The 15,464-nt window shown below is 36.3% G+C and overlaps 1 protein-coding gene across 1 annotated transcript in view; it reads left to right on the forward strand.

The window, feature by feature from the left end:
• cdkal1 (CDK5 regulatory subunit associated protein 1-like 1) overlaps positions 1 to 15,464 on the forward strand; it is a 276,863-nt gene that overhangs the window by 65,165 nt on the left and 196,234 nt on the right. Inside the window, exons 5-6 of the mRNA XM_014014250.1 lie at positions 7,214 to 7,310; positions 12,831 to 12,879. Coding sequence (XP_013869704.1) covers positions 7,214 to 7,310; positions 12,831 to 12,879 — 146 coding nt within the window. The remainder of the gene's footprint in view (positions 1 to 7,213; positions 7,311 to 12,830; positions 12,880 to 15,464) is intronic.

Genomic DNA, 15,464 nt, shown 5'->3' on the forward strand with positions numbered 1-15,464 from the left:
TATATATACACACCCTGATATACAGCAATAAAACCTGTTAACTATTATAGTTAGTCTACATTCAGATCCCATAGGCCCAAAGTTAGCTGCTGTTTTATTTATACTGTTTGTATTTTGACAATTGTTTTGTTAAACTCTGCTGGAACAGTAATACACACAGGGAAGGCTACGTTCTTTATCAGTTACAAAGTGTTTTTTTTTCTCCACATTCGTTCTGCTTGTGCTGTCAGTCAGCACAGATGAATTTTCTGCTGCTGCTAAAACAAATCACACAGGAAAACAAAAATGGAACATGAATAAAACATTAAACAAATCAACATGCACTGTAAATCCCTCGGTATATCAAAAATCAGGTAACTGGTTGGATTGCAGCACAATTGTAAGATTGAAATTGCCTCAGTGACCAAGCATAAGACTGTGTTATTGATTCAGTAGGAGTTTGTGGAAGTGGAAAACATGCGAAGGAGCAGTTTAAAACATTTGCTCACTCTCAGTTACTCACATTCGCACGCACCCGTGCACACATCGGCTCACATGTTAATTACCGAGGCTTGATGGGTACTTAACCTCGCCCCTTGCTGCTTATGCTAATGCAGAGAGGTCAGGGGTGTGCTGAGTGGCTGGCTCGCTGTCAAATCAAGCAGAAACGGCCGTTGAAGTGCAGATGAGAGGATGAGGGAGACAAAGAATCAAGGACAAGCTAAATATGGAAAGACAAGGAGGAAGAGTACATAACAGAACGTCGGTTGTATCTGATGTCATTTTTGTCAACTGATATTGGTGGACAAAATTGTTTTAATTAGGTTGGGATAAAAAAAATAGATGTTTATTTACATTACACAAAAGTTACCCACCGTTCCTACCATTATGACCTCATTCTTTCAGCAACATGTTTGTTGAAGAACATATGGCTCCCTTTCTCTCTCTCTCTCTATGCCATGAGCTCATCCTATCCCCTGCTATGAAGCTAAGCCTTATCTGTATAGAGCTGAGGACACTGAGCAGTGGGGGAGTCAGTGAGAAGACACATACTGTATACATGCATGAATTCATCTAACTTTTAGAACAAACAAAAGATTTTTTTTGCCTGATTACTTCCACAAGAATCACCTGATTACATGACCATTAACACCTCAACCAAAATAATCTCTGTCAATACATAACAGAAACAAAATTATTTTATTGATACATACTGTTTTTAATTGACAAGGGGATAGCAGGTAAAAGATAAAGTGCTAAAACATAAAATCATATTTCATAATGGTGATATAAATACCTGGGACATTTGTGAGAATGTTGTTTTACATTTTGCAAAAATGTCATCTGATGATCCCACTTTGTTTCAGCTGCTGTCATGTAAATTGCCCCATGGAAGACCACCCAGCCCTCGAAGGAATGCTCTCTCTTTCACTTCAGATTTTGCTGTGAGAAAGTTGAAGAGGCTCTTATATAGGTCATGCACTCTGGTCCATCTGATGCCTAGAGTAAAGTAATGTCATCTTCCTTGCACGGGGCATCTCAAAGTCAACCTGATCAATTTGGTTAGACATTTAGTCTGGTCCAATTTAACTTTTTCACTGTGTCCACTCAGCTGTTAAAAACACGTTTGTACAGCACAGCACTTCCTACCATATACACCACAGAGGATCTGTGCACAAACCTTTGGACACTATTGTCGTCATCAGATGTGATTCTTCGAATGTTTAGATTTATTGGGACCTTTCTTAAATGTGCCGTCTGAAGGAGGGAGAGAGAGAGGAACCAGAAAATTCAAAGAGAAAGGTGTGTACAGGCTCTCGCACTTACCCATACAGACACAATCCCCATCCTCTAATCTTGGGGGACATCTGCTCTTGTCTGGGTCACTGGCAGCAAGCGCTCTGTTAGGCTCAAAAATATCACCACGGCAACCGCATCCCATTTTATTTCATCCCACCCAGGAAGCATGTGCGACGTGATTGGTCTCTTCCCACTTGGGCGCTCAGGCAGCAACCCAGGCTCTGTCTGTTTACTCACTGTGTCAGCTATGGCTGGAGTGAGATGCACATTAAAGAAATGTTGGACGTACTTTGGCATGAGGCGGTGTCAATTATGCAGTTGCGCCCCTGCTGTGTGTGTGTGTGTGTGTGTGTGTGTGTGTGCTTGAAGTAATCCTGGAGTGGAGTTTTTCTCTGCAAACAGTAAGAGAAAACCAGATGCTTTAAGCAGATATGGTAGCAATAATTTAAGCCTAGATTAGAATTGTTCATTAGTCTTTAGACACGTGGAAAGCCGCTTAAAGTGTTTTTTTTAAACAATACATTTGCATGTCTTTTTCAATTAGACTTAATATTAATGAAAGTGCTGTGTCTCCTTTTGTATGGAATAAGACACTGTATTCAACATTTTCTCATTTTTTATGATTTGTTTTGTCTTTACGTATACAAAACAAAATTTATCATAGAAGTAGCAGTGTGCACAGTATCCCTATCTTAGTGGGCTACAATAAATTGGTAGACACAAACAAAATGCCTGTGATGTGTTTGGCAAACAGTTGGACCTCCACTGTTCTAAATACCCACAGCTGATTTGGATGATAGTTGCTGAAAGCACATGGCAAGTTGCAGTATGTTGTAATGGCAAAAATAAAAATAAAAATAAGTGCAGTGAACAAAACATCCCAGTATTTACCAATAAAACTGCAATTGCTTATGCTGGTGTCGATTCTCAGTCACAGCTAGACTTCTCATTTATAGTTGAATATATTTTGCTTCCCAGCTGATTGGCAACTGTGTTGCACATGTGCAAACATGTCTGCTTTCAGGTAAATTGGAGTCCTGTAAAATGATCCCAGGACTTTCAGAAAACTTCCACTTTAAGGCTCCATTCACACTGCAGGTGTTAATGCTCAATGATTATTTTGCATGAACATTCACATACTGTATTTTAAATGCTACCTCCATCAGACTCCAGTCTGACCTTTCCACAGCACTGAGCATTCAGCATGCTGTTTATAAAATGAAATATAGTTGCTATATGTTAGAACATGTGTATCAGTCCTGAAGTTGTGTAATCAGAGCTGAATAAATAATTATCTGACATGCTTGTTTAGTTCAGTGTTGTTGAACCTGCCTCTTGCCGGCTGCTCTGGTGCAGCATTTTATTTTCGAAATGTGAGCAAAGTTCTGAAAGTTAAACTAACCTTAGTATTGATTCAGTAACTTTAGCATCAATATGGTCGGTGACTGATGCTAGACATTACTATCATGTTTCTGTGGGTTCTCAGTTATCCAGGACATGTAAAATTACAAGGAAAATATGAAGCAACTGGACTTCTATTTGGTAGCTGAAGACGTGTGGAGTTGGAAGATTTAAATTGCATGACTCAAGGTTAGTATCATTATTGGATTGCTCTGTTCACCTCATGTAAAAGCCGAACGAAATGTGACCTGATCGTTCAGACTGCAGTCGCTTTGAAAAACATCAGATACATATCCAATTTATTATTAAAAAAGGCCTGGATCGGATAAAAAATAAAACGGATTCGTCACCTTCAGACTGTCATGAAAAATCTGTTATGGGTCCCATTTGCCTCCAGCATGAATGTAGCCCAAGACCTGTTTTATAAGTTTTATTGTCAGAATTTGATGGCTGCTGTAATGCAGATAACCAGCAAAAATGCAACAAAATTGTTCTGATTTCATTTGAAAACCTCTACATGTAAACTGGCCCAAAATTTTAATATGGAGCAATCAGCTTGACACCATCTAATTTCCCTTTAAATCACATCTTTATGCATCTAACAAAACAGCTCTCTTGTGAACCAGGCAAGCAAAGACTCTCCAGTGGGAGGGGAGTTACATTAATCTGATTGTGAAACTAGCTTGAATAACAGAGCATCTCATGCAACCTAAAGCTTGGAACTCCACACACTCCTGTTTTGAATAAAGAATGGTCCCAAGATAGGAAGGGTGAAGGTTCCAACTATAAAAAGTAGTCCAAATATATCTTTTAATTGATGTGAACTGCTCTCAGACATTTCTAGAAGAACCTTAAGACGCACCACATGTAGTGTCAAAATCTTAATAGCTTTTTCTCCAGTGTGAAAACACAAATTGTAAAATTAAGCCGAAACTGAAATAACCATAAATAGAATAAACAAACACTTTTATTCCTGGCTTGACATTTTTTTTCTTCATCTCTTACCAACTTTCACTTTCATCTATACCTCGTTATTCTATTCATGTGACAGTGTAAGCTGGCTTTGAATTGAGTTGTCTGCCTTTGCGTTTCACACCACCACCCTCCTCCTCCTCCTCCTCCATCACTACCTCTCTTTGTTTTGTTGAAGAATACAAACAGTGTGAATTAAAACACAACTGACAGTTTTCATCCAGCTTCATTGCTGCTTCTCTGTCCTCCTCCCACAGTTCCTCCCTCACTTGCGTGCCTACCCGCTTTCCATCCTTCCCTCCCTCTCCTACTCCAGCTGTCAGAAGGCTTCATTATTAAAGATTTATGGCAGAGTCTGGGCAGCTCCTCGAAAATCTTTTGTCAGACAGACCTCGTGTCTCACATCTCACTGCTACTAACTGGAGGTGACATGGAGACTTGCACAGATCATGTGCACACATATTTTCCTTATGGTTTACTACTCTATTTTACTGTTCACATCAGTCCTCTTTGTTCAGATCATTTGAATGAGAACAAATAACATCTATGTCATTTCATCATGTCCAATATTTTATTGGCAATATTGCCAATGGATATCAGTAATTGCCTTTGGCCATGTATGTATGTATGATGAAAGCTGGGAGTATTTGACATGTAGTATGATAAACGCTCTGCTAATTAAAGATTGTGTTGAAGTCATGATAAATCACAGTTAACTGTCTTTAATGGATTTCCTCTGCAGTTTTCACAAACAATTGGATTTTAAAAAGTCACATAATGGTTACAGTGGTTTAGCTTTATGTTTATGTCTATTTCTCATTCACATTATCTGTCTGAGTGAAAATGAATATTTGGGTTTAACTGTCAGGAACTGAGTTTTTATGTTCATCAACACTAGCTGATCAAAAACAGTTTGAAGATTCACTCAAAAACTTTTCATCTTTGTGTTTCATGTAAATGCCTAGGCAGCATGTGGACTGAATTTACAGCCCCAATTCCAATGAATTTGGGAATTGGGAATTTGTGTAAAACCTAATTAAAAACAGAATATAATAATTTGCAAATCATTTTCAGCCTATAATCAATTGAACACACTACAAAGACAAGATATTTAATGTTCAAATAGATAAACTTTATTGGTTTATTTTTTGCAAATATTATCAGTGTGCATTGCCAATGCAATGCACACTATTGTTGTGATTCATTTCCCATCCAAGTCATCTCAACTTTGCCATGCTTCTCCTCCTGCATACTTTGTCCTAGAGCTGCCATTGTAATTTATATCTGTAAAGCCCCTGTGCCAAATGATGGCAATGCCTTTTGGTGCCTGTAAAACTTATAGTTTTTGAAATATTAATGTTTAATAAATTATAATGGCAGTCAATGGAGCCTTGTATTGGTCCAATATTGCCCCCTGCTGCATCTACACAATATGGTACTGCACCATAGTTTCATAATATTTAAACTCAGTAGTTCAGTGATTACAATATTAATATGATTGTATTTTGATGTTTTACTGTAATACTGTCTTTATGTTGTCCTATTGCTGTAATATATCGCACTTAAGTGTCAATAATTGCATTGGCAAGGTAAACTTTTTCTGTATACATACAATCCAATCCCTGGGATTGTCCTCTGCCACATCTCCTATAGTCTCATGATGAGCACTGTGGGCTTTCATGCGGGAGATCAGGGTTCAAATCTAGCTACTGCAACTTTAACAAAAATCTCTTCAAACTTCATATTGTCACACAATTACCTTAATTACACACACCTGCTGACGTGACAGGAACAAGCTGGTATAGAAAACACATTTGAACTTGGTCAAAGTTCATTCTGAAAGTCCAATACTCCTGCCTACATTGTCCTATAGCTGCCATTGTAATTTCAAATGATTGCTATGCCTTTTGGTACCTGTACAACTTGTAGTTTTTGAAATATTAATGTTTCAACTTTATTCCCAATTCATAAAATGGGAGTCAATGGGGCCTTGTAATGGTCCAATACTGCCCCCAGCTGTACTCATCTTGGTACTGCACCACCGTTTTTTATATTTAATCTCAATAGTTCAGTGTTTACAATACTAATATGATTGTATTGTTATGTTTTATGATATCTTTATCTTCATATTGCTCTATTGTTGTAATATTATGCAATTTAGTGTCAATAATTGTATTGGCAATGTGGCCTCTTTCTGCACACATACAGACCAACCCCTGGCACCACACCCTGCCACAGCTCCAACAGTCTTAATGGTCTATGTCACGGGCTTTCATGTGGGAGATCAGGTTTCAAAACCCAGCTAATGCTACTTTGACAAAAAATCTCTTCAAACTTCATATTGTCACTCAATTACCTTAATTACAAACACATGCTGACATGACAGGCACAAGCTGGTTTAGAAAACACATTTGAACTTGGTCAAAGTTCAATCTGCAAGTCCAGTGCTGCAGGCAAAGCCATGCTGCAGTGACATGCTACATGGCAATGCACACTTGTTTTTACATCGTAAAAACCCATGTCTAGTTTTGAATTTTTATTTTATAATTTTAAAATGTCTTTGAAAATATGACCTGACTTTTCAGATGATTTGTATTTTTATTTTTTAATTTATTGGTCTCACTTTCTAGTGTTTGGTGCTCCTCTTAAAGGTCTGTTTCAAATATCAATTATACAGTAAAGCCATATTTCTCTTTTAGCTTGTCGCTTTATCAATAACACACAATTGATGAAGACTGCAATATCTTTTTATTTTGGAGTTAAATCTCCATTTTTTTAACCAATTGGAGTATTTTTTAGTTTTAGTTTAAAGTATGAACATTCATGCATGTTCATCCATACTTAACCTTAAGTCATTTGGCTTAAAGTTTCAGAAAAGCACAATTCTTACTGAAAATTGCTCTTTGAACATTTTGGAATTTTGACATTATACTAAGCTAAGGATTTCCTTAAAAGCAATTCTTTATTTTTTATTTTATCTAAAGCCAATAAGCAGAAAGACATTAAGACCAATAATGTTTATTATTTGTATATTTTTTTTTCATTTGCGTTTTTTGTGCAGGAAAGCCCAGGAACAGCAGAAGAAGGTGGTTGTAGCAGGTTGTGTTCCTCAAGCTCAGCCAAGGATGGACTACCTCAAAACTCTCAGCATTATTGGGGTATGTCTTCTATATGTGTTTTGTATGTGAACTTCATTTCTGGGTACCTATTTACATAAAAATCTGGGTACTGTGTAAGTTTTCAGACAGTATATGTTTTATATTTGATTAGGCCTCTTTAATGTGCCTAATATAAAGTATTTAAGGAGTAAACAGTAAGATAAGGTGAGTATGTTTTGAGAATTCAAATGTATACTCAGTTAAGTGATTGTGAAAATTAAGAAAAAATAATATTCTAAATAAGAAACTACTGCTGCTCCTGTCCCTATAAGTCAGGAGCATAATGTTGTAAATCTTTAAAGCAGAATAATAGTTAAAATTTAAAGTGGGGTTCTGTGAAAAGGCTATGAATATTTAATATTTTGCATTCTGTGGATGGCTCCAGTTTGAAGAAATAGATTTTTTATTGATTTATTGATTGATTGATTTTTTTTAATTTAATGGCTATTCTGATTGGGGCTGAGACCAAAATAGATTTCTGCCATTTTAGAAAAAAAAATCCATTAGCAAAAAAATCATAGTGCTTCATGCAAATAAATTGCATGAGTATTTATGTACAATCTTATGGTTATTTGCAACTAACTTTAGCACTTCCAGTGCACGCCTCACCACCTCCAGCAGGATCATTATATCATAACATTTCTGATCACCATACATTGCATTATCTGGTCCATGTTGAGTGTGGTACATACCATGTCACCAAACAGCACAGTGAGTATCTGTAACCCTATATACAGGCCCACTGACTGATTTCAAGATTGGAGACACCTGTGATGATAATTAGTGAACACACCTTGTTTCATCATGACCTTTGGTCACATTATTCTCAAGGGTACCGCCATTTCTGACTAGGCCTGTTTTATTAGAGTTTTTGTAAATTCTGTTGAAGCATGGTTGAAAAGCAACTTTCATTTGTTCATTTTTCAGAAAATTTGTATTTATTATTACTTTTGTCAGATTCTAGTTATTTCTGTGACCATTGTGGGTTTTTCTTTCATTAAACGAGAGGTACCAACAATTTTTTATATGTGTATATCTTTGTGGGGATCTGACAAAACAAAAAATAAAATAACATAAAAACATGCCCTCGCTATTCTATGCTAATCCAAACCTTTACATCTTTAAGATTAAGAGTCTAAGCCCTGAATAATAGTGTCCTGCATGTTCGGTCCTACAGGACAGCTGGATCCCATGAGAATAATAGACTCCTGATTTTTTTATCATAAAACAAGGCTGTACACACACACACACACTTAGATGCATGCACAAACAGGCTCAAGTTGTAAGAAACAAACATGGAACTGTATGAGAATGAAAACACTCTGCTTGTGTTTTTATAATAGTTACAATCAACTACATAATGACAGTGGCAGTTGGTGGGTTATTCAAATGACATGCAAATAACAAGATTAGAATTTGTGTAGAGTGATTGCACTAACGGCTAGATAAGGGGTGTAGTTTTAAAAAGAGGCTCTTCCTTTTGAATCCATTCTCTTTAATTGACCTTTGTGCGTCAGCTTTTTGTGCACTCGTGGTTGTTTTTCTTCTCTGAAGCTGGCATGCAGTGAATGACAGTGTACTTTGTTTAAGGTACACAGGCAGTCACGCAAGCCTGCAGTGTTACGTTTCTCTGAACCAGACTTGTCACATCCTGTATCTGACACTCATCACACACTCATGCATACACACATACACATACACACAGTACTGGCCAAGTAATCAGAGGATCACAATAGGCAAGCAAAGTCGATTTTGTACATCAGTGCCCTCAAGAAATTGTCTGTATGATTTTGTTGAAAAAAGCTCTTTTATTTTCAAGTCTAAGCCCAATTGCTCAAAATTATATGATAAATTGTTTTTAAAGGGGGTGGTATTATGCAAAACCATTTTTTAGCTTTATATCGTGTTATGTTATAATGTCATTCCCTCATCAAAAACGTACCATTCATGCATGTTTGAAAATATCCTTGAATCTCCTGTGGTAGACACGTGGGGCTGCCTAAATGCTTGCTGGTACAAAGCACCACCTACTTCTGCAAAGCTCCTCCCTGGAGCTCTGTCTGCAGCCGAGCTCATGTCACACAGAGCACCCCTCCCCTGAAGCATTGTTGTAATGACATGCTGAAGTGGAAGTGTCAGAAATAGTAGGAAGTTCTTAAAGAGACAGAGGCTAATTTCAAGGCTTTTAGCTAGGCTATGATGCAAAGTCAACTTTATTTTTGATATACAGCATTTTCATAAAAATTAAAGGTAGCATAGTTATTGGTTTGTGGTAAAGAAGCTAACATTAGCTGTGTTTCCATCAGTTTTTTTTTACATGCATTTTGAAATATTGCATTAGAAAAGGTTGATGGAAACAAAATGCGAACAAAATTTTTTTCTAAATTTTGCAAAAATATTTTTTATGCTCACTTGAGGTGACTTTTAGATTTATCAAAAAATATTTCATGGGCAAAAAGGGAGATGGAAACACATTTGAAGAATAATTTCTAATGACGTAGCGAACGTTTACCTCACGATTGATCAGCAGTTCCCACCGCCGGTGTCTTCCTGGATATTCCAATAAGAATTGCAATTCTTTCTCTACGTCTCCAGACATTTAACATCACTAATGCTAGTTGATATTACAGAACATTTATAAGTTGCTTGATAGTAACACATTCCCGAAAACTTTTCTCCATTGTCTTGGAATGTGTGGTCCCGGCTAGTTTGCGATCTCTACTTCCTGTTTATACAGTCATTCGTCAACGTCTGATGAAATTACGCTTTGCGTAGCCTGGCTGATTCACTCCAAACCAGTAGATGGAAACACTCCTAATTCACATCTTTTTATTATTATATATATTTTTTGCAACATTTTGAAAGTTTGGTTCAAATTTGCATTACAATTTGATGAAAACATGGCTACTGTTGATTGTAGTATAGAATTTAACTATGTGCCTGGAAAGTACATAATACCCACTTTAATGGAGCAAACTGTGAATTAAACGTGTATTCCAATGAAAAACAAAAAAGGATGTATAATTTATTGAAACAGAAATGCCACAGTGATTCATGTAATAAAAAGGATCATTACACTCTAAACCAGCAAATAAAATCAGTCTTCCCCACTGACTTGGACATATCCAAATTTAGTCCGGCAGTGTTTTTATTTTTTGGCCTTACACAGGAGACTATTGAGCGTGCTGGCATCCCTGTCACATATTCTGTTGCCTAATCAGACCACAGCTGCAACAATAAAAATAGTTTATTTATTTAGCTCGTAGTTTGTACCTTGGCATTAGTAATACTTTAAAGACACCCCCTGCTGTGTCAAATGCTATTTTCTAAGTCAAAGATTGTTCTGGTTCATTAAGAGGGAAGTTGTTGTGAGGAGGGTGCACAACTGCTCATTGCTTTTTTCCAGCTCTGAACTACTGTTATTCTATCATCTATTATAAATTCAGTCATTGTGTTCAGCTATTTCTTATTTTAAAGGCTTCTTGCTGAGGCAACAGACAGTTTTTTTTCTAAATGCTCATGTGTACTTGTAGCAGGTCATCCAACTGGTCAATAATATTGGCTTATAATCTTTTAGAAAATAGTTATGAGAGGCAATCCAGATATTATACCTAAAATACCATTCTCCTTTATTTATTTTTTACTGTTGGAGTTTTTTCTAGCATTTATCTGCTGGAGCTGATTTGTTTGCAGCACACTTTGTTTTACTTCTGACTTCTATGAATACAAAACAGAGTTGAAAAGGGAGATCTGAATTAGTTTGCAAAATGTAGCCATTACCAAACCTTTACTGTAAGAAGGGACACCCGCTGCTGCTCTGAATGGATCCAGATTGCTTGGCTATTACAAGGAAATAGGTTTTACTTCAGTGTGTAACATGCATGCGACTGCTGCCTGAGAAGCACAGTGTGCATTCATGTGAGGAGTGTTTGAAAAAAAAATAAAATAAAAAGAGGTTTGTTGGGTAATGGACCTGGAGGCACCAAGAAGCCAATGGTAAGAGCCAGAGCACAAACCTCTATGAATAGAAAAACTAAGAGAATTAGATCTTGGAGGAATGCTGAGAGGAATGAAAAGAGAAAATTATCCCAAGGAAAATATGAAAATTACTTTTTCCTTCTCTTTAGTTCTCTGCCTGTGTCTGTCTGCTTCTTTCTGTTCTTTTCTCAATAACTGTGGAACGGTAGGTAGGTGATAGGGATGCAAACAATTAATTGACCTATGATTAATTGTCGAATAATGGTTGATTAGATTAAAATTTGTTTCATTTGATTAACTGATGACGTCCGTTGGCGCGTCACATGACCAATTTAAATCGCTCTAACTGAAAAAAATACACCCTATCTGAGTCTCTGTTTCAATTTGTGTCAAAAGTAGAGACTTCATACTTTAAATCAGTTTTTAGATTGTGTTGATAGATCATTTATAACCCAGAGTTATGATAAATAATATAGACCACCTTTTAAATGACCGTCCGATTTGATGTGGTCGTGTTGCGAGCAGGAAACACTGGCCCATGGAAAAAACACCCACTATCCTCTGTTCGTTTATTTTCATAATAGATTTCTATTTTGTTATATTTTAGAATAATGTGTGAGAAATCCACAAGTTTTTGTTTATTCAGTCAGTATTTAACACAACTGGCAAAATAAATCGTCAAAATATAATGATATTCTCCTTTTTTATTTAAGAAATTCAACATATTAAAATAAACTCCCCTTCATGTTATGGAAAGACCCTCTTGGTACAAGAGAAAACTCAAGGTTTTCAGGAAATCCTTATCAATTAATTGTTAATTGATAAGATTAATCAGCTTTACATTAATTCATTAATCAATAACTTGCTTCCCTAGTAGGTGAAAAAAATGTTGTAGCTGTTTTAATAGTTCAGTGCACGCTTCAATTAGGCTCATTAGATAGAAATAAAGAGTAAAATCTGCAAGGGCATTTAACTTTTTTTTTCTAATGTGTAAAACATGAATATAAATAGAATACCATGATTTGCAAATTCGTTTCAGCCTATATTTAATTGTTGAATACACTGCAAAGACAAGATATTTAATGCGCAAATGAATGTACTTTATTGTTTTTATGTAAATATTCACTTATTTTGAACTTGAAACATGAAATTGGGGTTGTAAGATACTGACTGCTGTGTAGCCACTCTAAAGAAATCTGCTTCAGAAAATCTCAACTTTCCTTTTAAGACCCTTTAACAATCTCAATACATTGCTCAATACACACCAAAAATGGTGTTTTCACTTATGTACATACGTGCTTTGTGACATTTAGGAAATCCATATTACTTAATCCTAACTGGTAAAAGCTTGTTGTGTTTGTATCGTTTTGCACTTGTTTGTCTTTCTGCTTATTGCATGCTGCCTTTCTGTATATTTACATGCTCCTGTTGTAGACACTGGGGTCAGTATGTTTGTAGGTCGTCAATATTCTGTGTTTGACTGTGTGAGCTTCTTATGTCAGCGTCAATAAGCCCTTTCCCTTGTGTCTGTCTGCATTTCAGGTCCAGCAGATTGATCGAGTGGTGGAAGTAGTGGACGAGACTGTTAAAGGTATTTTAAGTCACGGGTGTGCACGCACATCCATGCACACACACACACACGGGTAGGTTAGCAGTAAGGCATTGATCAGAGAATGGACGAAACTCGTGTTGCTGGAGTGGGGAAGTCTTTGAGTTTCACCTTTTGTGTGACTTTTTTTATTTTTCCAAAGAAGTACGTTTACTAGTTAAAGATATCAAGTGTTTAGAAGACTACTATGTCCAGATTTTTTGAATTATTTGACTCTGTCATTGTGAGTGGATAAATAAGCATGTAATTAATAATATAAGTCCTTTGTTCTAACATTATCCTTTTTGGTTTTAAACTTGTCTCATTATGCTGCTTTTAGATCCAGTCTTGGTGATTGAGGTGCTTGTTAAAATGATCCTCCCAGTCTGTGAAACCCTCTGTCAGACTCACATGGCTGTGATTAGGTTATCCATTTAAACTGTTAGTGAACCGCTGCATGCAATTGTTTAATGAAGGTCACAGAGAGTTTACAGTGTGAGAGTGTCCAGTCAAGCTGTCATCCACCCCCAGCTGTTTTTCTAATAAAGAACAGATTGAGTTTGCACTACTTGTGTGAGTCTATCAGTTCGCACTGCAGGCTTCATTCTAATGAGGGACAGCTGAACTCAGGCTTAGTTTTACAATGTGCTGTCAGCCTGTGTAAACTTGTACACGTCCACATGAACACGGTCACTTTTTCCACTTATTGTCATCTGATTTATTACTTATTTCTTCTTATTTGTCACATTTTTTATTCTTTTGCGAGCATTTTTCCAGTCACTTTCTTTACCATTTTTTTCCCATTTCTACCCCCTTACTGTCATTTCCCCCTCCCTTTTTTCCCCCAACCATCGCCCCTCCACAGAAACCAATTTCCCCAGTATCATTACAGTCCTTTATGACCTCATATAAACCGAGAGCTGTTTTCTTGTCTTGGAGGCCTGGGTATAAACCTTTTAAGATGGGGGGATTTGCCTTGCGTAATGGCTACTAAAAAACTTACCTCAATGAACTGCTAATAGCTGCACATCGTTTCCCTGCCAGAATAGCTTGCAGGTTTGTTTTGCACATGACAGGAGTACAGAGGTTCTCATACTACGTATGTTACTGTCCCTTTTGTTTGGATCCCAGTCTAATAAAAAAAAAGATTACATCTGTCAGTCTAAACGGATATTGACTGCGGTGAAACTGCTTTTAATGATCAGCTTTGTTAGTATGTTTGAAGTTAATTTTTTACAGTTTCCCACATACAGTTACTGCTGATCAGTCTTCTGTTACCATTTTACAGCATCACTGCTTTGCTGGGTGCTTGCATGGTCCCAAGCTTGCTTAATCAAATATTTTTCCTTTTTTTCCACCGTGCCAGATGCTAATTTACTTTTAACAGTAAACACAGCTGTTACACTATTTATTTTTTGAGATTGGTGATAGATCCTAAAAAATGGGTTTCTGGCAATTATGAAATCCCTTTTTTGATTTACAAGGCAAATTTACAAGGCCTGGTTTTATTAACATGATTTTTAGTCACGCACAGAAAAAGCAAAAACACCTAAAGAAAAAAACTTTATTGCACACTTAAACAGAAAAATGCCCCATTTTAACAAACAAAAATTGATTTACATTGAATTTATTTACTTTTGATTTATCCTCAACTTAATATCAGTCTTTGTTTTAATGAGAAGATAGCCTTGACCAGTTGTTTTTCATCACATATTCTGTTATCCTTCAAAACAAGGGAAGATTTAGTATGTTTTAGTCACATGAAAACAGCACACGCAATGTTAGACTAATATGTGTGTAACAATGCATTAAAGGCTATTTGGTGTTTTGATACATATTTTCCTTATACAAACTGTTTGCATATGTCAAACCTACAAAATAAAGTGAAGATAAACACGAGGAAGGAGACACTGTTAACACATTCACATGTATTCTTCAAGAGACTTGAAGATATGCTGGGGAAAATGCATAATGCCCTGTGAGCCTCTCAGAAAGTGACACAAGGAAGCTATGTGAATTTTGTTCTTGTCAAGCATCAAAGCTTTAAGCTTTGCTGATGTTTAAGCTCTTTTAAACACTTTGCATTAAGTCACATTGCAGGATATAACTTCGTGTGCCCTTAATTATTTACAGGAATATTCCTATAACTGTACATCTTTACTTCCTAAAAGTTCTGGAACACTTGTACAAAGAATATGCCTTAAATGATTCCTATTAGAAATCATTTCAAATGTTAAATTAACATAAAAAGAGGTCTATAAAACCCTGTCATTGTGTTTTCCATTGTAGACAAGATTGGACCACATTCCTCCTGCTGTAGATGTGCAAAATAAACGAGGACTCAACGTTACTGATTGGCATATTGGAGGTTTTTACACAGACCACTGCAGAATGATCACTAACAATTAGAACAATGATTGGTAAAACTATGTCAATAATTCAGCTCTGAGACAGACAGTTTTCCAAAAATGTATATGACGAAACAAGACATTGAGTAGCAGAGGCTGAGATTTGCTAATAGCACCTATCATCAAACAAAATGTTTTACTTCTAGCAAAAAAAAAAAAAAAAAAAAAAAAAAAAAAAAA

The sequence above is a fragment of the Austrofundulus limnaeus genome, unplaced genomic scaffold, assembly GCF_001266775.1.
Source record: "Austrofundulus limnaeus strain Quisiro unplaced genomic scaffold, Austrofundulus_limnaeus-1.0 Scaffold112, whole genome shotgun sequence".
NCBI classification, from domain to species: domain Eukaryota; kingdom Metazoa; phylum Chordata; class Actinopteri; order Cyprinodontiformes; family Rivulidae; genus Austrofundulus; species Austrofundulus limnaeus.